The sequence below is a fragment of the Gymnodraco acuticeps genome, unplaced genomic scaffold, assembly GCF_902827175.1.
Source record: "Gymnodraco acuticeps unplaced genomic scaffold, fGymAcu1.1, whole genome shotgun sequence".
Taxonomy (NCBI): Eukaryota; Metazoa; Chordata; class Actinopteri; order Perciformes; family Bathydraconidae; genus Gymnodraco; species Gymnodraco acuticeps.
The window spans coordinates 5,062,705-5,088,143 of NW_022990274.1; the positions used below are offsets into that span (position 1 = coordinate 5,062,705).

The following is a 25,439-nucleotide window of genomic DNA, read 5'->3' on the forward strand; positions in this document are numbered from 1 at the left end:
GGCAATATGGCTTGGTGTGACCTAGAGTATTGCAATGATAGCACCCAATTTATTTTTGTATCGGCCTTTGAGCTTGGTTTGGGCCTCGGTTGTTCTCCCAACTGCGGGTGGCATCCCGGCTCTCTTTCCTGGCTGTTGTGAAGACCTCTGCCAGGCTTGCTGCCTCCGCTGCTGTCTTGGGGTCATACTCTCTTATCCAGATTTCTAGCTCAGGATGGAGCATCCTCAGAAACTGCTCCAGGATAATGGTCTCGGTTATTTCTTCCACTGTCGATTTTCCTGGCTTGACCCATTTGACGAAGAGATCCTTCAGACGAACATACAGCTCTTGTGGAGTCTCGCCAGACTCGATCTTCAGGGAACGGAATCATCTTCTGTAAGTATCTGGTGTGATTTCATACTTTGACAATTATGAAAAAGTTAAAGCAGCAATTTTGTCAGAGTCTTTCATGTCCATCATCACATAGGCACTACGAGCTTTACCGGTGAGCAAGGGAACAAGGCGCACCGCCCATCCATCTCTTGGCCAGCAGCAGACATATGCTATTCTCTCAAAAGTTGTCAGGAACTGTTCAATGTCATCCTCTGGCGATAACGGCAGCAATTTGGGTTCCCTATGGGCCAAGAGTTCCCTCTGTTGTTGGAGACTGTGTCTCCTCTGGTTGAACATCTCATCGTCACCACCAGCAGGACCCTCATAATCACTGTCCTGATACTCACTTCTTCCGTGAAACTGGCTGTTGTCCTGAGTATCATCTTCTTGTCTCCGTTCTTGTGCTATCCTGGATACTTGCTGCTGTATTTCAGTAAACTGCTGCTGCATGCTTCTCCAGCTTTCCTTTGGTTTTGGACTCCGCTGTGCTGCCTGGCTCAACTGACGAGGCGGCTCTGCCCTCTTGGTCCTCCTTATCATCTTTTTTTCCACCTCTCGGCATCCTTTCACTGTAGTTTGGGGCCCAGCTTCTGACAACATTTGTGAGACAGCAACCCTTTTAGCGGCTGGATTTCCAGTGAAAGAACCAAACACGAGAGGAGGTAGAGTTGCACACCATAGTGACTTTATTTCACAACCACCATAAGAGAACAGCCAGCCAGCATGGAGGTGTTCACCACTTCCCTCCGACTGAAGACTTGCTCTTTTATAATAATAATAATAATAATAAATAATATTTTTATAGCGCCTTTCAGGAAACCCAAGGTCGCTTTACAAGTCGGGTAGGGGGGGGGAGTAGGGGAAAAAAGGCAGACAGGTTAAGGGGGTGGGGGGGGGGGGGGGAAGTAGCGGAAAAATAAACCTATTAAACTAACTATACAGTGGCGAAAGCCTTGGTAAAAAGGTGCGTTTTGAGGGCTTTTTTGAAAATGTCCAGGGTTGGGGCGCTGCGGATTTCGGGGGGGAGAGAGTTCCAGAGGGTGGGGGATGCCCACCCGATGCCCCACTCTATACACATATAGAGGATCTTATTGGGAGGAACCATTCACAGGTAATTTATAATAGCTGCACATGTCCTCATAATGGTTATAACAAATGTCTACATTATTATGTGCAGGCATGATTAGTGGTTTATTAGCCATCTGTTAATTTCATTATAACTGATCAGAATAAATATAAATACATTCCCAACTAAAACAAACCCCTATGCCCATCTCGCCACTTAGTTTGTCCCGGAACCTTCTTTAGTCAGTGTTGGTTTCCCCGAGGACCTTTTGGCCAAACACACTGGAGCGGACACAGGACGAAACAGCATGGGTAAGCGATGGACGTAACCTTTACACAGTGTTCACTTCTACAATTAATGCAACTTAATGTCATGACATATACACGCTAAAACATAGTATGTGCACTAGGGCTGGGCAACATAACATAAAATGTAACATACAATATTTCTTTAAACACAAGTTGAACATCTTGCTATTAGTAGATTGGAGGTAGTTCTGATAAAGTGCCAACAAAACATTCAACAGCATTAATTATCAGTGCATGAGAGCATAAGGTGTTTTTTTGTTGTGCTGTTTTAGTTTGAATATCCTCTTTTCTAAACATTCTTAGCCAGGAAGACAAGCCTGTCTACCACCTCTGGCTTTAGACATGCCCGGCGGCATGTAACAATGCCCCCCCCCCCCACACTGAATACCCTCTCTGAGGGTGCACTTGTTGCTGGGATTGAGAGGTATTTTATTTGCCAGGACACTTTCGGTTGGTGGCGCTTCCACCACTCAAGAGGATTGGTGTCTGGGTCTACCTCGGGGGTCAATAAGAAATATTTCAGCTCAGTCTCTATCTTTTCTGCCTCTGACTGGTTGGGAGATGACACTGGATTCTTTTTAAAGAAGGCCGCTAAAGTCATCTTTTTCTTGGGTGGAGGCTGTGCATCTTCTTGGCGCACCTGCACAGCCGTGCCAGGCTGCTGTGGTGTACTGTTGTTGGCAGGAGCAGGTAGAGACATAATCTCAGCAACAGCTCTTTTTTTGACTGGTTCCACCTTGTCTGGGTCAATGTAGGTTGTGTGGAACCTTACGTCAACCAGTGAGGACATGTTCAAGAGTTCATCTTTTACAGGGTCGCTGTATTTGTCGTCAAGGTACCGCATTATTTTTCCTTTTATTGTTTTCGTGAGCTCTGCGTCTTCCTCCTCTGGCTGTAGGAGACTGGGTTTGAACAGATTGGTTTGATGTATGAGAGTGCATCAGTGAATTCTTGGAGTGGTTTTACAGCTTTATTTATCGACTCCAACACATCCAGATCTTGCCAAGTGGGCACAAGATGGCGACTTTTCTTGTCCGAACCCAGGACACAGACTAGAGCATTCTCCTGTTTGAGAAATCTCTCAATCATTCTTTGGCGTGAACTCCATCTGGTCGGGGACTCTGTTATCAGCTGATGAGTGGGTAGACCAAGTTCTGCCTGTACTTCACTCATGTCTCTTCTTTTTTTCCAGCTGTAAGAAAAGGCAGACACAGCCTTTTTACATACCCCAATAGCACGATCGATCCGTGGGTCCTTCACACCATTCTCTGTAGTAAATGAAGAATACATAATCAAAACACATTTTAGTGGAACATACCACTACATTCACAAACTTGTCTTGCTTCAATTTCTGCAAAATATTAATGCACAAAGGACACACACACACACACACACACACACACACACACACACACACACACACACACACACACACACACACACACCCTTTAAGACGAGCAGTATGTCTTTCATGTCATTCACAGAAATAAACGACTCACGCACTTGCGTGGTCAACGTGAGAAATAGTTTTGCCTCAATCTTCACGCAATTTCCACAACTTGATGCATAGCCATTAGACTTACTTACCGATAGCATTGTGCAATCTGTGTCCAAAGCACTGGAGTTTGGGCCACGCATTGTCCTTCAGAGCTTTAATCATGTTGCTGTCAGTAGTCATGCAAATAAGTCGGTCTTCGGCAAGGTTCCATGAGTTTAGGGCATCTTTTAGACCCATGGCTATAATTTCACCTGTGTGGTCCTCTGGAAAGTATGCCGTTTGGAGGCAGACGCTCCGCAGAGTCCAGTCGTTGTTAATAAAGTGCACAGTAAGACTCATATACGGCTGCATCGTCCGACTCGACCATAAATCTGTGGTGGCAGAATAAAAGGACACCTCTTCCAACTTATTTGCGACCCGTTGTCTTGTGCTATTTGCTGAGGCAAGGCAACTTCGGAGAAGAACTTTCGGCTTGGTAATACATACCTGGGGTCCAAAACTTTAATCATGTTAATAAACCCCGGCTTTTCCACCGTATATATTGGCACCATATCCTTTGCTATATACAGTTGCAAGAAAAAGTATGTGAACCCTTTGGAATTACCTGCATTTCTGCATAAGTTGGTCATAAAATGTGTTCTGATCTTCATCCAAGTCACAACAATAGACAAACACAGTCTGCTTAAACTAATACCACACAAACAATTATATGTTTTCATGTTTTTATTGAGCACACCATGTAAACATTCACAGTGCAGGGTGGAAAAAGTATGTGAACTCCTAGGCTAAAGACTTCTTCAAGAGCTAATTGGAGTCAGGAGTCAGCCAACCTGGAGTCCAATCAATGAGACGAGATTGGAGGTGTTGGTTAAAGCTGCCCTGCCCTATACAAAATACACACCAGTTTTGAATTAGCTATTCTTAAGAAGCATTGCCAGATGTGAACCATGCCTCGCACAAAAGAGCTCTCAGAAGACCTACGATTAAGAATGGTTGACTTGCATAAAGCTGGAAAGGGTTACAAAAGTATCTCTAAAAGCCTTGATGTTCATCAGTCCGTCCACGGTAAGACAAATTGTCTATAAATGGAGAAAGTTCAGCACTGTTGCTACTCTCCCTAGGAGTGGCCGTCCTGTAAAGATGACTGCAAGAGCACAGCGCAGAATGCTCAATGAGGTGAAGAAGAATCCTAGAGTGTCAGCTAGAGACTTAAAGAAATCTCTGGCACATGCTAACATCTCTGTTGACGAATCTACGATACGTAAAACACTGAACAAGAATGGAGTTCATGGGAGGACACCACGGAGGAAGCCACTGCTGTCCAGAAAAAACATTGCTGCACGTTTGAAGTTTGCAAAAGAGCACCTGGATGTTCCACAGCACTACTGGCAAAATATTCTGTGGACGGATGAAACCAGAGTTGAGTTGTTTGGAAGGAACACACAACGCTATGTGTGGAGAATCCAAAGGCTTCACATACTTTTTCTTGCAACTGTACATACCGACCGCATCTGTAATGGCTTTCCAGTGGGCCAAATTCTTGTCATATGGGATGCAGTTTGAAAATGTTTGTGTTACGGTGGACTGTATTTTGGCGGCTGTGCTTGTAGTGCCGCGGTCTTTTTCATTCCGCTGCGCGCAACATTTCTCCCATTCAGCAGGATGCTTTTGTTTGAGGTGCTGCAGTAAATTTGTCGTACTGCTGCCTTTGCTAGCAACAGACTTCAAACATACTTTGCAGCGGGGTGTTGTCTGGTCTAAATCTGACCTCGCGAACGCAAACCAATTCCAAATAACGGATAACACCGTGCCTTTCTTTGGAACAAGTTCTTCCCTGCTCGTTGTCATGTTGTTTGTGTATCACTCTATTTGGTAAATGCGCGCACTGTGCGGGGGGAGGGATGTGCCCATTCCGAACTACGGGAGCCCAGAGGGAAGCGTTGGCGGATGTTGAAGAGAAAACCGATTTTCATTTAAACAAGTCGACGTGAACTACACACTCGAGTTAATCGATAAAATTGATTTATCGCCCAGCCCTAATTTGCACACAATGATTAATCTCAACCGCTGTTAATCTTACACAATCATAAACACTTTTGGCACTCTCGCTATAACTCCCCTCTCTTTTCAGGTGGAGCCGAGGACCCGACCAGCATCTGCCAGACGACATTTCAATTAATACGGTTTAATCATTTAATAAATACTACATCAATAAATAGTATAAATTATATAAAAATGTGCAAATATACAATGTCAAACTGTACTGTGCAAATCACGCTAATAAAGTGTAAATGTTTTTTAGGAACATTATAGATGGTAACGTCATTCTGATTATAATTAGTTCACATTATTGCTTAAGCTATTGCCCAGAATGGTTTCTTGTGGATTATGAGCATGTGTTTGATTGGAGCATCAGGGTGCTGACTGCACTTCATTTAAAAGCCACAGATGGGTTTTCTGAAGATTCCACACATTGCCTTTAAACTGTGCTGGTCAGTAGATGATGAATGGCCAGGATGTATTGAGCGCCTGTCATTGTCACTGATTTGTAGTAGAGTCAATGCCACCAGCAGCACCTCATTGAGGGGGACATAAAGCTGCCGGTCAGGGCTGCAGGGTGAAGCGTATCAAGGCCACAGGCACAGATCCTCCTGTGATGGAGCCGTTTGGTGTTTACATAATCTAAGACACTGTACAGACATTTACAGGACATCAAATGATTGTTGTAGTTGAAAAAGACTTTTATTCAGTGCCTGGGAGTAACAGTACAGCACAATTTGTTATAAAAAAATGATATCCACAGGTTCATCAAGACATCAGGAGCTCTACGGCCAGGTTAGTGTCTGAAATGCATACAAGGCTAAAACATCTCCTTAACGGACGTTTTTTCTGTCCCTAAAACCCAGGACAGCAATCACTCCAGATAGATTAGCAGCAAACTAATCATTTCCAGCTTACTCACTAGTCGCTTTTAATGAAGTGGTAAAAGGAAAATTATTTCAGATTCAAAAGGCTCAATTTCAGCTAGACGGAATCTAGCCCTCTGGATGTGGGATTATTCATTACATTAGTGTCCATGTCCAACAAGGTCATTTAAATGTGGTGTGAAGGGAAAGCAACTGAATGTACCCGAGCAAAAAACACAATATTTTCATATGTGTGGAATACAAAGGATGGTTCCCATATGAACTTGTTTTGCAAAGCAGTCCTAGTTGTTTAATAAGGCACAGTTTATGTTCAGGTGCTCTTTTGAAAGTAATTAAATGTTCTGTTCTGCGTATAATATAAAAGAGGGTATTTAGCTTTTTTAAATCATTTTTTTTCCTTACATAACTTCATTTAAAAATAAATATCTATTATCTTCTTTAAAATAGTCTTTAAAAGTTTGCTGTTCCCCATCATAACCCACAATTCTAAAATGAAATTGGAGAAAATATGGAAATGGTCAATACCTAAAATAAAAAATAACAGGATGGATATAGCATTTTTATAAACAGCTCAAAGGTAAAACAATGATAACGTTAAAAAAAAAAAAAAAAATCACAAACAACAAACATGTAATATACAGAATTTGAAAAAAATGGATACAATTTGAGAAGCTTCTCCGCTCTCGTTTCGCCCCTTGGAGAAAATATGTGCCAAAGTCCCAGAGAAAAAGGCCCAACACCCCCCTGTTCGACCCATCTCTTTGGCGTTTGTGGAGGGGAGGAGCAGGCGAAGCGTCTCTGCCAGGCAAAGAGCCACAGGGCCAGTTCATTGGACGCCACATGTTCACCAGGCGTGTTCTCGGGAATTAAATCTGTGTTTAACTAGGGCCCAGAACAAAGAAAATAAAAGGGGGTATGGACGGGATTTATTTTTTGGAGTGTGTTGTGAAGGCGTTCTCGATGCAGAGGACGATGTAGGATCCGGAGCAGCTGCTGGAGCTCTGCTGCAGGAGCTGTCCGCTCTGTAGTGACGACGCCAGGCCAGACACGGCGTGGTCGCCCGTCCGCCATGTTTCACAGTAGTGGTCTGTTTGCCGGTGGCCTTTGTTGTTTGATCCATGCCAGACCATTTTCTCTGGCCTAAAGATAAGCAAAAACAAGCACTTGGGTCAAAATGTTCAATATACAGTATGAGTCCACATATAGATAACCAACAAAGTGGAAACAAAGACTACTGCTAAAAACAGCTACATGATGGAGCTCAGGATGCTGTATTGAATTCATGTTAAACTAAATGAACAAACAACTTACCATGCGCTGTCTCTGAGAGTGTCTCTACCATCGAAGGAATAGATCGGTACATTCTCCCTCATTTTGTTCGTGTTGTCACCAAACATTGACTCCCAACTGTCGAACAACACTTGGTCCTGCGAGGAAGAGAATATAATGCCTTAAATTGTATTTCTGCTCTGTGAATTCTTATTCATAAAAGCAGCAAGATTCATAGAATATCCATAATTTTAGTCCATAAACTTACAGAATTAAAATAATGATTTTCATGGGACTATTTATTTAAAAAAAATTCGTAAGTCAACACAGGGATAGGGTCTACATGATTTACATTTTGAAAAACTGTCTATCAGTGGAGTTCAGCCGGTGTATACACCCTATGTTGTATGAGCAGAACAATGCCACTTTCTGATTGGCCCTTAAGCAATGTTACCACTCCTCCGGCAGTAGAATCTCACCTTGAGGTTGACGATGGAGAAGTTGTCGCGGTCGGCCCTGCGGACGATGGTGTACAGGTCCTGGAGCTTAGAGGACAGGAAGGCTCTGAAGGTTCCCTTCAGGCCCACAGCGCGGGCCTGCTGGAAGCACAGGAAGTCGGCTCCACGAATCCCTCGCATGTTGCCAGTTTGAGGGGCATTCAAGGCGATGATATGAAGCTGAGGAGGAAGACACAGGCTTCTGGTAAAACAGCTGCCTCTGGATGAACTCATCTTGTTACACATTGGTATAAGGTCAGTTGCTCAGCACATTATCACCATATTGTTTGGGCCAGAGTGCTTTTCTTTACAAGATGCAGTGCTAAAATGGGGAGACAAAGGGATTGACATTGCTGCAATGATAGCACTGTGAAAGTATTAGGCAGAGACCACTGAGCTATCCGGCACCCAATGGTGATTTGTTTTTCAAATTAAAATGTTCTTAACACTAGAACCGCCAGAGGTCGCTGTATACCTAAAACCGCCAACGGGTAAAATTTACCCGCTATTGATTTTCAAGGTACAATGTTCTTTTATTTATCATACAGAACAGTGAGTTTTGATCGCACAGGGATGACATTTATACCAATATAATCTGTGGACTCTCAGCTCTTCATTTGATATCGTTTGTACAGATAGCATGAAGTATAACATATCGCTAAGAGTGCTGATTTAAACGCTTGGTGTTAGACTTGTGTTTTGTTTAGGTACAAATCTCTCTATCTATCTATAACTATCTATCGATCCATCTGTAATGTTCTGTTCTATGGACATATAATTGTTTACATAAACAGACGACACGGACTACTTCTCTCATTCCGAGTGTCCATCTTTATTCAACTGGCACGTAACCTGCACACATGCATTACGTCTTCAACGTGAGCTCAGTCATCCAAGATCTTGTATTCTCCAAGATGTTACACTATCTATCTGTCTATTTCTCTCTCTATTCATCTATCAATATATCTATTTATCTATCTATCTCTCAATCTATCTCTCTATCTATAAGGAACCGCAGTAGATAAAAGGCGTTGCTATAGCAACACGTTATGTTTACGCTGCATTTTCTATGAGGTAAATATTACCCGCTGGCGGATATAGGTATAATGGCATTTTTTTTTGGCGATTTTTTCAATCTGACTTCATATTGACAATTGTTAACAACTGAGGGTGCTACATAACGCACTTTCAGGAAAAGTCACGGACTGGGAGACTTTAATATGTTATTGAAAAAAAGTTGCATACAATCTAAAAACAGCTGCGGGTAAAATGTACCCGTTGGCGGTTCTAGTGTTAAAGAGTTTCACTGTTCAACAATGTGTGACCCCTACTCGATCTAAAGTAAGAATAGAACTATACCGCTTATAAGACTGTTGGTAACAGATGAATGCAGCAACAGGAGTGTTGAAGATATATTTAAAGTAATTTAGAATCATTGTCGAACCTCAGATTGAGGAGGAACAATGCGGATTCCGTCCTGGTCGTGGAACGACGGATCAGCTTTTTACTCTCGCAAGGATCCTGGAGGGGAGTACGCTTATCCAGTCTACATGTGTTTTGTAGACTTGGAGAAGGCGTATGACCGAGTTCCCAGGGAGTTACCGTGGGAGGTGCTGCGGGAGTATGGGGTGAGGGGGTCTCTACTCAGGGCCATCCAATCTCTGTACTCCCAAAGCGAGAGCTGTGTCCGGGTCCTCGGCAGTAAGTCGGACCCATTTCTGGTGAGGGTTGGCCTCCGCCAGGGCTGCGCTTTGTCACCAATCCTGTTTGTAATATACATGGATCGGATTTCGAGGCGTAGTCATGGGGGAGGGGGTCTGCAGTTCGGTGGACTAAGGATTGCACCACTGCTTTTTGCAGATGATGTGGTTCTGATGGCTTCATCGGTCTGCGACCTTCAGCACTCACTGGATCGGTTCGCAACCGAGTGTGAAGCGGCTGGGATGAGGATCAGCACCTCCAAATCTGAGGCCATGGTTCTCAGCAGGAAACCGATGGACTGTCCACTTCAAGTAGGGAATGAGTCCTTATCCCAAGTGAAGGAGTTCAAGTATCTCGGGGTCTTGTTCTCGAGTGAGGGAACAATGGAGCGTGAGATGGGCCGGAGAATCGGGGGAGCGGTACTGCGGTCGCTTTACCGCACCGTTGTGACGAAAAGGGAGCTGAGCCAGAAGGCAAAGCTCTCTGTCTACCGGGCCATTTTCGTTCCTACCCTCACCTACAGTATGGTCATGAAGGATGGGTCATGACCGAAAGAACGAGATCGCGGATACAAGCGGCCGAGATGGGTTTTCTCCGCAGGGTGGCTGGTGTCTCCCTTAGGGATAAGGTGAGAAGTTCGGTCATCAGGGAGGGACTCGGAGTTGAGCCGCTCCTCCTTCGCGTCGAAAGGAGCCAGTTGAGGTGGTTCGGGCACCTAGTTAGGATGCCACCTGGGCGCCTCCCTAGGGAGGTGTTCCAGGCACGTCCAGCTGGGAAGAGACCAAGGGGTAGACCTAGGACCAGGTGGAGGGAGTATATCTCTTCGCTGGCCTGGGAGCGCCTTGGGATCCCCCAGTCAGAGCTGGTTGATGTCGCCAGGGAAAAGAAAGTTTGGGGCTCTCTGCTGGAACTGCTACCCCCGCGACCCGACCACGGATAAGCGGGAGAAGATGAAAGGATGGATAGAATCATTGTCCCTATTAGGTCATTTTAAAGTATCAACCTAAAACTTTTATTAGCTTTATTCGCCATCAATATTATTTTCAGTAAAACATCAATACTGAATATGAGCAACAAATAATCCAAATTAGGCTCCCATCCCTTTCCTCTGTCTATTTCTACATAGCTATTTAAGGAAATAGCATAGTCTTTCCAAAACACATTTGCCTAATAAAATGTATCCGATATGAACCCAGGACAAAATAAGCAATTAATTGGTTAAAATAATTAAATAATCCAATTAGTAATTGGATGTGAGAGGAGAGAAAACAAAGCAGCCGTTCAAAGGTCAATGAGAACTGAAGAGGAAACGGATGCTGCTTCTCTGTCATATTACCTTTTTGTGGGGATTTTATTCTCTTCTTTAAATATGGCTTTTTTTCAACCAATTAAAACCTCCATGTCAAATATCTATTCTACATTATCATCACTTATTAACTGAAAATTGTTTAGGGTGACGGCTTACACTTGTTTATCCTGCATTAAACGAACGTGATACTTCCATTATTAACTCATTGACATTTGTGTTGGTGGTCTCCTGATGGCGCTGTACTCACTCCTGATGCTGAGGGCTCCGCGGGGACGGCAGGCTGCGGGATCGGGGGGCTGGGTCTCCTTGGAGTTACAGAGTATCTGTTGTCAGTCTGGTGGGGGACGAACCGTCCGTCTGTGTGACCTGTCTGTCTCGGGTCTGGGAATCTGGGATCATACTGTGGGGGGTATCGGGGATTCACAGGTGGCTGTGATGAGGGCTCAATGGGTCGTATGACTGGACCCCCATGGGAGTAATGGCCCGCTCCGTTGTTCTGGGACTGATCCTGGGTGTCGGGGTACACGATCACAGGGGGGGGCTGGACCTCTGCCACCTCGTTCGCCTTTGAATGAAAATGAGAGGTATTAGTTACGAAATCAAATATAAGAAAAAGTGATGGAGAAAGAAAAAACAAATACGTTTATTTTATTTCTCTTACCAGATCTCTGAAGAAAGGGTTGTAATCTCCAAGCTGATAGGGGAAAAAAACTGATCAGATTCTGACATCTCACCCACAAAGAATAAATCACCTGATCTGAATTGTAATACATGAAGGTACTGTATATCGTCTCACTATTAGTACTTTTACATAAACACATAAATTAAGCACACCGTTTTATGAGTGAAAGTTTTAAAAGTTAAACAAACAAAGCAATAAGCAATATTTAAATTTGAATGAAATAACTTAAAATAAAAAAAAATTAAACTAAATAATATTACATTTCAATTCAGAACAATGCAAGAGAATGAAACAACAAAATATATATTTCAATATTGCAATTTTAGAAATCTTAACTGCATTTTTGCCCCCTAGTGGCCAAAAATGGATTGCAGCTTTAAAGTCTAATTGTATTAAACACTGTGGTTCAATTATATAACAATCTATATTATTGCATTTCCCTTGGAAAAAGAAGATGACCATACCATGACTTGGCGCAGTCCATCGCGTACTCTCAGATAGAGGTCTGCTTTGTCGAGGATGTAGATGAGGCTGCCCTCGGACTGGCGTCTGGCGGTAGCTACCATTGTTTCATATGACCTCAGCACAGTAACCTGTGGAAGACAAATAAACAGAAAGTTCTCATCAGCCTGGAACATTTGATCAGTTACATGTATCTAAGACATAGTATGATCAATTGCAACCAACTGTTTGAATTCACTTATCACCAATCACTTATTGCAGTGAAGGCACTTACCCCAGAGGAGAGGGCCGAACTTCCTGGTTGGCCAGGAGGACCGGGAGGTCCAGGAATACTGACGGCTTTAAAAGAAAGCATATTGTTAATGATTTGGCGAATGAACAGCTTAAGTGGAGAAGGTCTCCAGGAGACAACAACAACAACAACAGGGACATTAGCATGAGGTCACCTCATAAATAGTTGTACCATACCAGTGAGTGGTTTAGAAATATTCAGGATATTTAAAGATAGAACAATCCGCTTACGGTTATTGGGCCTGTATGTTTCGGGAAGTGTGGGAAGTCCTGGAGGTCCAGGGGGTCCTGGAACACCTGGACGCCCATCGTAACCAATCCCTGGGGTTCCTGGTGGCCCCTGGGGTCCAGGAGGTCCCATTACAGAGTCTCCCTTTGGACCCTAACATGAAAGAGAAAAATCCTAATTATTGGAATGCATTTTTATTTATTTGTCTCATTTAGATCATTTCAAACAACTTTGTTGATGTGTAATAACTGGAGTAACTGCTTAGTGTACGTGTCAATCAACAACGATAGTTTAGATGTTTTGAAATAGGGTACCTACATTACATGTTACACCCCCAGTTTGGAGAAACAGACAGGAGTACCTGCCAGAAGCTAAGCAATGTACTGCTATGGATGCAAAAATGATTTGGAAATCTGGAAGAAAAGCCAACCCATTGACACCAGTTTAAGTGTACGCTGAATACAAAATATTTTCCCCTTATATGGGGAACTACAGCCATTGTTATACTCTCAATAGAAACCACCAAACTCTGATAAATTGAGAAAAATGTATAATATTAGAGGTCTACCACTAATTTAATTAGTTAACTTGTATTGGTTGTTTTGATTGATTGATTGAAAAGTTTATTAACAGCTTGTATATTGGGTACAGTACAGTACAGCTCAAAACATACAATTGTTAAGGGGATGCAGACCAGAGAAAGACTTTCGTCTTGTTTACATCAGGGTCCCCCATTTCCAATTCATCATGTCATTTAAGACATATAAGACATATTTGACATACAGATGGCTTATTTACAATTTACATACAGGTGGTTTTTTTACATACAGATTGCTTGTTTACAATTTTCATTTTAGATTTCGTTCTAATACATCCTAACCGGACATTTAAGACATACCAAGTCTACAGATATACAGTTAGTAACAGAGTCTAAAATGCGAGTATATACATAGATGGGGGGGGGGGGGAGCTGTCCATTGAACGACAGGTTGAGATTTGTACCATTACCGGGGCCTGTTTTGCAATGCTCTCCCCCGAAGGTGCTCTTTAAGAGAGGTGGTGTTACTGTGTGACTTTGGTGAATCTGACCTAATGCTTTAAAACACGTGTCAAACTCAAGGCCTGGGGGCCAAATCAGGCCCTTGGTGGATTTAATTTCGGCCCGCAGGATAATTTTTAATTACTATTAGCTCTGGCCCGCCGGTATATTGCACGCACACCTTCACTTAGGGCTGTGCAATTAATCGTATTTTAATCGCGATTACGATTATGGTTTGCGACGATTAGGAAAACAGCATAATTGACAAAATACGATTATTTAGCTGGGTGCGCTTTCGCCCCTCCCTAAAAGCCCACTCGGCCACGTGGGAGTGACATGTGTTGTGAGTGTTCAGCGCAAGCGAAGACGTCAGAACAAGAGCAGCAACTAGTTAAAAAGAAGGGTCGCGGGGAGATTCCCAGTCGATCGCGAGATGTGTCTAAAAATAGAACAACAATATTCTGTTTTATCGTTAATGTCCTGTAACATAATGTTCCCGTGCCAGAATAATGCACTTGAACGCATCAAAGCTTTGTGATTGGCCGGCCTCACCCCATGTGTCCGGGCGTGGCTGGTGAGCAGTGCACTAGTTCGCTGACGTTGTCCGTGTCAACAGCATGGATGGTCAACAGGAGTGACAGTCCGCACACACACAAGACCGCAATTATGGCAGAAGCAAAAAAGCCCAAAATATATAATTTTTACTCCAAGTGGGAGGATCATTATTTTTGTATCTATTCCAATTCAAAGTCCATCTGTCTCATCTGCAATGCGAGCGTGGCTTTATCGAAGAAGGGTAATTTAGGAGCGGCATTTCAAAACAGTGCACAAACGCTACGAGACGGAATTCCCTCCTAATTCTGCCCTACGCTCCAAAAGGGGAGGGGCCTGAAAGGACCGCTAAATGCACAGCAGTCCATTTTCACCAGGCCCAACAACAAGAGCAAGGCTGCTACCAGAGCATCTTATCGTGTCAGTCACGTTCTTGCGAAACACATGAAGTCTTTCGAAGACGGCGAAGTTATGAAAGAAGCTTTCCTGGAGTCTGCCGATGCGCTTTTGTGGGACAGTAAAAATAACAGCAGCATTTCAACAGGTTTTTGATCTAATAAAAACTCAATTTAGATACCGTTATTAATCTGCTGTAAGTTTTAGTTTGTTTGAATTTATTCATGATAATTATTGTACAAAATGGTATAAGAATGCAAACATTAAGATCTGTTCTGTTTAAATTGATTATAGTCTATCAGTTCAGAAACTAGTGTTGCTTGCATCCTAGTTTTTAAAGGCATTTATTTTTATACTCTAATAAAATGCAACAAAAAATGGGTTTGATTCTATTAATGTTGTCTTTTTTATTGCACTGTTGCTGCAGCAGATTACTGTGTAGCTTCAGATCTGAGTTGTCTTATTAGTAAGCCTAATTTATACTTTTGTAGCAACACTATTTTTATATAATGGCAAAGAAAGGGTTCTTCAGAGTCTTTTCTTTTTTTCCTGTGTCATATGTGGCAGCACTGCCACAAGTTCCTCTTCAGAGAGGGTCTTCAGTACAGGTGGCAATATCGTCACCTGCCTGCGCTCATCTCTGAAACCAGACCATGTAAACAGGCTGGTATTTCTTGCAAAAAATCTTTAAGAGATGACATGAGCAGCCCAACCAGCATTTGCCATGGTGGCCTAAACATTTTTATTTGGTCTTAAATTGTAGTTCAACATTTATTTCCTGTTACTTCTGGACCATGACGGTTGGCCAGCCTTCAACGTTTAACTGAGTGGAATATGTTGAATATGTTTTACCAAAATGTTGGCTATATGTTAAGGAGTTTTCAGTAGGTTGTGACAGTGCACTGCAACATATTTGATTTCATTTATTTTGGTCTAATTTATTTGTATTTATCATATTAATATATGTTTAGTATGGTTTTGGAAGTGCGCTCCAACACATTTATTGATCTTGTTTATTGGTAAAATATTATTTGTTTTAAAGTTCAATAAATGGTCAATGAATAATCGTCAAAATAATCGTGATATCAATTATTGACCAAATAATCGTGATTATGATTGTTGCCATAATCGCACAGCCCTACCTTCACTCTATCCTGAGGGTTTCCTCAGCTCAGAGCCTGACCCCAAACATTGATGAACTTGCACCCAAGATGAGATGCCAAGTATCTGGCTTGAACTAGTATCACAGAGCAGCACACTGAGTTTCAATGGATGTTTCCTTCTGCACTTTCTCTCACGACAACAGGGCATGTTTGGTTTGTTCTTTGAGGGAAATAGTTTTTTTGAAGCTGTTGTTGGCCTGTGGGACAATGTACTCCTAAGAAATGACTCTGGAAAAGCTGCAGATAGAGCCAGAAGAAATGAATGCAACTGATTATTTAATGTTTAATGTTGTTTTTATAGGCAATAATTTAAGCTTTGTTAGTTCCAGGTTTAATATGTACAATACATTATTTCAATACGTTTTGCAATAAACATTGAACCAGTCCGGCCCTCGACTAGTACCCATTTTTTTAATTTTGGCCCACTGTGTATTTGAGTTTGACACCCCTGCTTTAAAACATTGATCACAATCCTAACTAACCAATCGAGGCAGCGTTAAACCAGCAATTCACTGGTCTACCCCTGATAGATGCATTTAACAGCTTTAGAATCCCGTTGGAAAGGGCTGTCTGACTGTAAGAAGTGACATGTTTTTAATATAGCGTGAACTCTTTTTCGGTGACTAAGACCTGTTTTGTTGCTGTCCCCGGCAGCAGTACATTTCTCTGCTTCCTGACTTGGTTCCTTTTGGTTTTTCCAAAACTGGGAACGTACAAGTACCTCATACAACCCCAACTCAAAACACCCAAACTCTCCCTTTAATAACCTGGCTGTTAATATATACGACAGACTCTCTGAACTCACCTCTAGACCCGGTTTACCAGGTGGCCCCGGTTGTCCTTGTACTCCTCCAAAACGTTGGTCATAATATCCTCCACTCTGCTCTCCCTTTTCTCCCTTTACACCCACGTCTCCACGCTCACCCTTCAGCTCATTCTGTGGGGAAAATGTTTACATTATGAAGTACAGTATATCCATCATACTAATACATCTGACAAGTGCTATAGCAACAAGCTAGTTTACCTTGAATGCGTAAATATCAAAGTTAGGGGCTGTTCCTAGAGAAAGAAACAGATGTGCTTTAGTTATTAAGTACTCATAATTAACTTCAACATGGTCTTGCAGTGCAGTGATAAAGTAAATGGTATGTTTAATTTATTCCAATAAGGATTTACCTGGGATTCCCGGCAGTCCATGGTCACCTTGCTCTCCTTTGTCTCCTTTAGTTGCTAGAACAAAATATAATTTGTTAACAATGGTGATGAGTAAGACACAATATCCCACAGGTGTATCTACTATACAAAACTGGAAGCACCCTGTGTTCTAAATTTCATCATATCATCCTTCAAATCTAGTCCGACTTGACGGCTTAATCTCCTGACAATGGAGTGTATATCCCCTTCAGGCTGAGGCAGCTGGATCAAACTGAAACTAAGATAGAAGTGTTTATCTCTGCAGACACTTTAAACCCCCTCTAAATCTCTCTTCCTTGACTGGCACTTTTACTTAACTTCTCCATTCTGATCCCCCTCTATCTTACAGTATTACGTATTGGTGCTTAATAAAACAAACGGTGTGTGTTGGAGGTCATACCTGGGTAATTCCTTGAAGTGTCGTCATAGCGCTATGAACAGAAAAGAAAATGTTCAATGAAAATATTAACAGTAAGGACAGAAGGAAAAGTTTCACCATCATGGCTTAAACAACGGAACAAAAGCACCAGATAATGTCTGAATATGGAAATACAGAAACTGTTCCACATTACATGAAAGACTAACTGGAACATATCGATGTCCATGGTTCAGGTGTTGGTGTGTGTGTACTTACATTGAAGCGATCAAAGGGTGAGGTTGGTCCGGGGGGTCCAGGTGGTCCTGGTTGGCCAGGCACTCCCTATGATACAAAGACATCCTTACTGTCTGGTATGTTGATACTGAATGTTAAACATGAATACTTATTTAATTTCATGGCATTCTTTCAGAAATACACTGACAGATCTAAGAAATTTACAGTTTGGATTAAGATTACGGAAGCTTTCTCCGTGAATCAACATTACTTCTACCACTGGCACAAGGTTAGCTGAACAGCAGCAGTGACCAGGCTCAAATGCAGAGAAGAACCCTGGGTCAGTTGTGAAATTAAAGAATATTTGGGTTTTTGAAACCCAATACTGGTTATTGTTACAAAGCATACTTGAAAAATATCTCTCGTTAACAAAAAACTTGCTAGCTCATCTGTTTCTGATGCTTAATGCCAGATTGTATTCCTTTTTACTCAATATGTTTAGCTGATTAGATATCACCTTTACATTTTTTTGAAAGAAGGCCAGTCACATCCATGCTGCATCCTAACTCCAATTGCTCTCTTTTGGTTCTATTATCAAAAAATAGTTCCTGCTACTTTGTTTAGTACCACCTTGGGTAGATATTGCAATATGGCAGACAAAACTAAGCCATACAATGTGTAAACTATGTCATTAAGATGACCATGTGCAGCTTTTTCTCTGGTTGCCAATAAAAAGGATTGAGCAAGGGTCAAATTGAAGATGACTGATTTAATGGCTGGGGTGGAAAACAGAATAGAGAAAAGGACCAAATGTGAGTCTTTTGCCTTCATTACACCCTTGCATAGCTCGAGTAAAGTAAACGAGTTGATGTTAAACTGTATGTTATAAGCTTTGTCACTTTGCTCATCTAAGACATTGGTGATATGTTTAACACTTACTGGGTAGCCATAGCCAGAACCTCCTGATGTATCTCCTTTCTCTCCTTTGTACCCGTTCACACCAGGACGACCCTGAGGGGAGAGAGTCAACGATTAGTGCTGCCATACACGTGGACACAAACCGGATTCAGATGTAACTATAGCCGTATACAAAAGGTCAGTCAAATGTATTTAATACTTAGAACAAACACAGAATGCTATAACATATAATATATCAACTAAGGACTTCTGTACTTACAGGTCTTCCAGGCATTCCAAATTCACCCTTTATTCCAGAAGGACCATACGGGCCCTACGACAAAAAAATCAAGAAATGAAAGACAATGTGAGATGACTGGAGAACAAATGGAAAAGCCAGGTCGTCATTCTTAAAAAGAACGAGTTCTCAGTTAACTTATAAAGGTAAAAACAATATATATATTTTGCATATAAATGCTGAAACACTTACAGCGAGTCCAACAGATCCAGGTGGTCCAATGTCTCCCTACAGACATGGTAAAGGAACCAGATTAGTTTCAAAAGTAAATGTACCACCTTCATTTAGGCAACACATTTAGACATTAGGTAGAGACATCATATACTATAGAGGGGTTTATGTTATGTGATAAACCCGACCGACAGTAAACTCAGTGAGACTCACCTTCTGCCCCGATAGACCATCCAGATGCAACAGACTTCCATCAGGTCCAATCACTAAGCCTGGTTCACCTTTCTCACCCTGAACACAGAGCAGCAGCAACAATGACAGCACTACCTCAATAACTACCAGTTGCTAAATTAATAGTTAAAAGAATGAAGACTCTACCTTCACTCCATAGCCTGGAACACCCGGTTCTCCTCTGTTACCCCTTGGCCCAATAGGACCCTGTATGATAAAGACAATACAATATCTCAATTGACCATGGGTCAGGGTAACAGTCAGTTGGCAGCAAACAGTCTTCGATGACACAGATCAATTCAAGATTGCCCATTAGCCATTTCCATTCTGTCTCCACTGTGCAGATTATAAATGGCTGAGTCGACCATTGCTTAAAGTGCTGATATTAGTGGATGAGATGTTGTGGCCTTCTATGAGTAGAGGCATGGCCAATCTGCTAGCTGTATTACTGAGAAGCATAAATGATTGCTAAGTTTCGTTGATGCTAGGGCTGCTCAATTAATCATATTTTAATCGCAATTACGATTTTGGCTTGCAATTCGTGGCCTACATTTTTGTCTGTATGCCTCCGGTATTAATTAATACGCTCGAAGGACTGTAGTCTTAACAATTTCGTAATCTAAGCTCTCCTCAACAGTCAGGGCATTGCAAACTTCCTGAGCTTTACCTACGAATTTGCAATCCAACAACAGAGGCCACACTCTCTTAGGCCACTGCAGCATACCAGCGATGCGTTCAAAGGCATTAAAGTATGTGTCTACCTCTGTTTCCCTGAACGGTGGGACTAATGTTATGTGCCTACTCACATCAAAACTGTCATGGGGATTTGTGTCCGAATTGCAACGACGTACAGACAATTCAACAGAGACCTGATTTATATGATTAAAGATTTAGATTGAGGAGATTTATCCATGGTCAACATTTGAATAAAAGGGTCACCAACCCCACCAATATCAGAAAACAGAATTAAAATATTTTATGAAAGAAAAAGACCAAAAATAATAATGAATGTATCCTACCAGTAATAGCTGTCTGTAGCTAAAGCCTGATATATATTCCTCTGAGACCCAGATTGATTAACTTTTAGCTTTTCTAAAAACTACGGTGCCCTATGGAACATACTTTGACAATCACATTTTAAGTCTCTCTTAGTTATTATTAACACTCGATAGTTTGGTTAATTTGGTTAATCCTAAATGTAGGGTCATTTCCTCATTGACTTCTACACAATCAAACCTCTTTTGGAAAATGGTGGAGTCTCCCCCTGCTGGATATTTTAAAGAATGGAGGTTTAAAGCACTTCCACAAAACCAGAAGTTACCGCTTGGGAATAACAAAAACGTTGGCAGACAAGTATATCTATCTCTTGTAGCAGATTGAAAGTAGAGGTTTCTATGGCATTTAGTTATATTTCCTAAAAGATTAACTTTTATTAAGACCATTTCCTTCAAGTTCTTTAGTGAATGGTTTTGAGTGTTGCAGACTGGGTAGGGAAGTTAAAAGTGAACATTTTCTTGGTTTTAGTATTTCATGGAATTTGTTTAAAAACAAATACTCATGTGGATTAAGGTTCAAAAGAAAGAGGCAACAGAAAACACTTTTATGATGGGAATAAGAGAATGGTACATTAATAATATAACAAATGGAGACTTACAGGGAATCCAGCTTGACCAGGTAAACCATTTTCTCCCTGTGCAGGAACATATAAGACATAATTACATGGCCTGTCATCCGTGGTAGGTTTTTTAAAGATGGCACAATGAGTAGAAAGCCTCATGTGAATACAAAACTGTAGCTGTGTTAAATAAGATTAGGTTGTACCTGTATAAGTATTAATATTTATATTTAAATACATACCGTCCGCCCAACATCACCAGCCACACCGCCGGCCTGTAGTGACACAGAGAGAGGAAGAAGAAGTTAGGATGAACACCGTCACTGATCTAAACTGCTGTTAGCTATGTGTCAGTGTAGTGTGTGTGCTTTTGGGTGTGTTCCTTACATTGCCATCAGTCTGGTAGATGATTTGTCCCGGGGGTCCAGGTGGGCCGGGGGGGCCAGTGAGTCCGGATCCATCCCGACCTGGCTCACCCTAAAACCACAACACCACACGCAGCAAAAAGATGAATTACTCTGTTACTTAATGAAATGCTTAATGTGACATAACTTGAATTGTTCTAATTTTTATAATGAAGATAAAGAATACAAGTTTCTTCACAAACTAAATATTATTTTTCTTTATTCTTCTCATTCTTAGGAGACTTTAAAGGTGTGAGAGATCCAAAGAACTATAACAAACTCTCTGACGAGGAATCATACAGGAGTGAGATGTGAGTTTGAGTAAAGTGAACATATTATATTGAAATGATATTCACCCTGTCTCCTTTGTCACCACCGTCACCCTTTGGTCCCTAAAATAAAGAGGAATGAGACAAAAGATATGTTAAAAAAATGTCAAAGCACTTTCCAAAAATACATCTGCTTCATTATGCAGAAGAGAAACAACCATCCCGTTTACATAAATAATAAATGCACTGCCTCTATCATATTAAAACGTGTAGAAACATGATTACCCATTAAATGAAATGATAGTGATACATTTAGGAAATGCATAGAAACGTGGCTACTACACACGTTTGAACAGATTGGATATGCAACATTCTGCCTGGTAAAACGCGCTGAAATATATTAGGTATATTGACAAAATAACCCATACTCAAAGGTCTTAGTCCCAATTCCAATCTGGCCATGACCTCCCCCTCAGCATGCAGCTCATTGTTTACTGCTTGTTTTATAAGTAGCCAGTTTACAAGCCTTTTAATTAAAAGCTAATAGAAAGTTCAATCGTCTGTCGATTGGCTTGTTTTAATCGCATGCAACCAAAGCCTGCTCAAACATGAACGATGAATACTACAAACTGAAAACCAGAACCGCTCCGATACCAACATCTTGTCCGGTTGCAACAGTTCCTATTACTGCTGGATATGTCAGAGGATTGAGCTTACTCCATGACAACTCAACAACTTTAAGATGAAGACCATGACATGCAATAGGAAGGTCTTGAAAAACCAAGTAAAAGGTCTTTGTTTAACTTTTATTTCCAAGATCAAGAATGAACGTCATGCTTCAATTGGAAATGTCTTCTTAAAGACCCCAGTATCATAGTTGTTAGGGAATCATTTGCTTAGGTATTCAACCTTCGACACAGTTCATCATTTTCTCCTCTCACTGTCTCCTTTCTCATGGCATATGTCTACGGCCTTGGGTATTGCTGCTATCTCTCTTAAGGAGGAGCAGCTTGGGCGCATCGTTGTTGCCAGTCTATGACAGCACAAGCCGCCATGAGGTAGTTTACTGTTCAGGGACGTAGGTTCTCTGGCGCACATCCTTTCCTATGGACGAGAGCTCTAGTTAGATTCAGGGTCCATCATTGTTTAGTCTCACTGATGAAGAATGTTGATTATTACACTCCGAACTAGTTAAAACCTCGAGCTGCAGAAAGAGTTCTTCAGAATTGGTTTGGCAACCGCTGTGTCAACTCGTGACACACCACCTGTCTTGTGAATTCTCCGGCCGTAAACCGCCAGTGTTTGCCATCAAAGCTCCAGCTCTCCTCGTGTCTCTCTGAGTCCTGACTCACCATTGCTACAGAAGTTTCCCCCACAATAGTGTCTTTAAACACTTATTGCCTGACACTGATAAGCTGCCTGATGTATTGTGCACCCCTGCTGTTAAACTCTTCAAAAAACATTATGGCCAGACAGGAAGTGCAAAAAAGACAATCCTTTTTCCTCAAACAGTCCAATTGCTTGAAACAGAGGTTGTGTAAGGGGTTGGCATTTTCTTTACTACTACTGCGTCCTATCACAGTGTGAATGACCTCAGGCTGAATTCTTCACAGTTTTTCCTTAAAAAAACGAAACAATTTTCAAACCCATTGATACAAAATGCTTGATGAAATGACCTATTTTGCCACGGGGTGTATATGTGTGCCTCTTCGCTTGTTATGTAGCAAACCTTGCAACAATGTCATAAACGTATACACCGAAAAACAGAATAAATAATCCATTTAACTCAGTGTTAACACCATGACATCTTATCCAACTGCTGCATTCTTCTTTGTCTCCTCGATGTGTTTTACCTGAGGTCCGGGGAAGCCGTCCAGCCCGGGCTGTCCGTCTCTTCCGAGGGACCCTTCACTGCCCTTCTGACCGGGGATACCAGGCAGCCCAGATTTACCCTGCAGAGGTAACAGAGATACAGCAGTGAACACAAATAATTCATTGAAATATAGTTACCAAATTACTACCTGTGATATGTTTGCTTCTACTATTAATTCAACTACAATTCAACACCCTACTCTGCAGCTCTTCACAGCTTCATGCTAACCTGGGTCGCATTGCTTCGAATGTGTCTTCTGCCCTTTGTGTTTTCATACTATCTTTTCAAATAAACAGTCCACTGGTTATATGCATTTCCAGCTCTGTTTGTGTGATTTATTTTCCTCCCTCTTCTCTCTCTTCCGACAGGGCAATGACCTCATTCTGCCCTCGGGAATCAATAAAGCTGCAGCTTATTTTTCTCAAATCCCAATGCTTTCTGAAACAAACGCGTGAAATGACAGCAGAGGAGAGTAGCAAGGATAAGGCCGCCACAAATAACCAAAGCTGAATGTTAAATAAACTCATTAAGACGCCTGAGGGAGTGCTGGGGCCGAACACTCTATCACCATGGAGACCTCGGTTCAGTCCCAGGTAACCGTGCCTCAGGCTTGTTTGTGTGTCTTCGCTTAGTTCAAATACTTAAAACAAAACCCCTTTATAATCAAATAGTTTGCTTTAAAAGTAGAAAGAAAATGTGTGAGTTGGAGAAGGGGACAGAAGTAGGAGCATGATTAAAAGAATGACTTGAGTTACTTACAGGAAGTCCAGGCAAGCCAGAAGAACCCTAAAAAAGCAAATAATAGCCTTTGTTATGTTCAAGCTTGTTTATAGCATCCTCATGTAATTAATTACCATAACAACATAAATGGACCACTTCCAGTCCACAACAGAATTGTAAATTGTAGACCTGTACAAAATACCTGGCATGCTGTTTTTATTAAACAATAATACTTTGTTATCAGATTATTTATAGATTGTATGGCAGCTGGACCAAATTGCCTATATGATAAAACAAAACAAATGAAAGGATTTAAAAGTTTTTGAGTTAACCTGTTTTCTTTTGTTCATGCCACCATGGACACTTTGTTCGTCAGTTAGTCATGCAGCTTTTGTTGCAGTAACAACACTATCACTTAGTGCTGTTATTTGAACTAGCTCAAGATGCTCATGTCAGCAGCTTTCCAAGCAAGACAAACTGCACTTAGATAAAATTCAGATGAAATGTAAACATTAAAAGTGTAAGCTTTAAAATCCATAGTATAACCACAAGACACCATTTATTTTACCAAACATTCCTTCAATGGGTTTCCGGAGTATGATACATTCCGTCCTACAAAACGACTGACTTTAAAGCTGCTGTTCAGATTTGTAAAGATAGAATTACTATGATTTGCAGTTCTTTATTTAGACTCTGTATTGTGAAGAATCATTTTTCTTTAATACGCAGTACTGACCTGTCTTCCTTCAGGTCCTCTGGCACCAGGAAGTCCGTTGTTGAAACCTCCACCAGAGGCCTCCATGTCATCCTACAAACACCAACAAAGACTTCATTACAATCGGTAAAACCAGTATTTTCTTCTTTTGTTTATTTATTTTAAGATCAAATGCTGTTGTGCATGAGATGATTAACCTTAAAGGTCACCTATTATGCTATTCGTAGGCAATAGCATAGGTCTCAGATATATACAAATATATAAAAAACATGTCTATGAAGTGTTTTGCTCAAAATACCAAACAGATCACCCGTTCTAGCCGTGCCTCATATCCCTCCGTGTCAGCCCTGTTACTAAAGTGCTGATTCACACATCTTTATGTATAAAAGACATCAAAAAGTGCATTTTGCATGATAGGTCCCCTTTAAATATATAGTACATACAATTTGAGCACAACAGCTTTTCAATAGGCAACAGTTTGTATTATCATTGAACATCTTTAATATTACCATGCATTTTACCCTGGTTAAAGGTAGGGTAGGTAAGAATGGGGAAACCAGCTTGAGTGCGCTAGTACTTTGAAAATACACAACCGGAAGAAATCTGCCCCTTCCTTCAGACTTCCTCACAGAGCCCCTCCTCCAACACACACGAACGCGCACATGACCAATGAGGGCACCAGATAAGTGTGTGCACAG

At 41.6% G+C, this 25,439-nt stretch overlaps 1 protein-coding gene across 3 annotated transcripts in view; it reads right to left on the reverse strand.

Annotated features, from left to right (window-relative positions):
* Positions 1-5,962: 5,962 nt before the first annotated feature.
* The window catches only part of col18a1a (collagen type XVIII alpha 1 chain a), a 114,388-nt gene continuing 94,911 nt past the window's right edge, over positions 5,963-25,439 (reverse strand). For 2 of the 3 annotated variants that reach the window (XM_034221470.1, XM_034221469.1), the window contains 25 exons: positions 24,763-24,834; positions 24,066-24,092; positions 23,287-23,385; positions 21,521-21,556; positions 21,148-21,237; positions 21,003-21,035; positions 20,800-20,835; positions 19,293-19,352; positions 19,128-19,205; positions 18,936-18,971; positions 18,726-18,779; positions 18,488-18,559; positions 17,591-17,656; positions 17,357-17,387; positions 16,939-16,992; positions 16,787-16,821; positions 16,568-16,699; positions 12,615-12,765; positions 12,367-12,431; positions 12,095-12,223; positions 11,610-11,642; positions 11,196-11,513; positions 7,921-8,118; positions 7,484-7,599; positions 7,020-7,312 (listed from right to left, as the gene is read on the reverse strand). In XM_034221470.1, coding sequence (XP_034077361.1) covers positions 7,099-7,312; positions 7,484-7,599; positions 7,921-8,118; positions 11,196-11,513; positions 11,610-11,642; positions 12,095-12,223; positions 12,367-12,431; positions 12,615-12,765; positions 16,568-16,699; positions 16,787-16,821; positions 16,939-16,992; positions 17,357-17,387; positions 17,591-17,656; positions 18,488-18,559; positions 18,726-18,779; positions 18,936-18,971; positions 19,128-19,205; positions 19,293-19,352; positions 20,800-20,835; positions 21,003-21,035; positions 21,148-21,237; positions 21,521-21,556; positions 23,287-23,385; positions 24,066-24,092; positions 24,763-24,834 — 2,235 coding nt within the window. In that variant the 3' untranslated portion in view covers positions 7,020-7,098. Of the gene's footprint in view, positions 7,313-7,483; positions 7,600-7,920; positions 8,119-11,195; positions 11,514-11,609; positions 11,643-12,094; positions 12,224-12,366; positions 12,432-12,614; positions 12,766-16,567; positions 16,700-16,786; positions 16,822-16,938; positions 16,993-17,356; positions 17,388-17,590; positions 17,657-18,487; positions 18,560-18,725; positions 18,780-18,935; positions 18,972-19,127; positions 19,206-19,292; positions 19,353-20,799; positions 20,836-21,002; positions 21,036-21,147; positions 21,238-21,520; positions 21,557-23,286; positions 23,386-24,065; positions 24,093-24,762; positions 24,835-25,439 lie in introns of all 3 variants that reach the window. The other variant, XM_034221468.1, reaches the window with a different exon arrangement.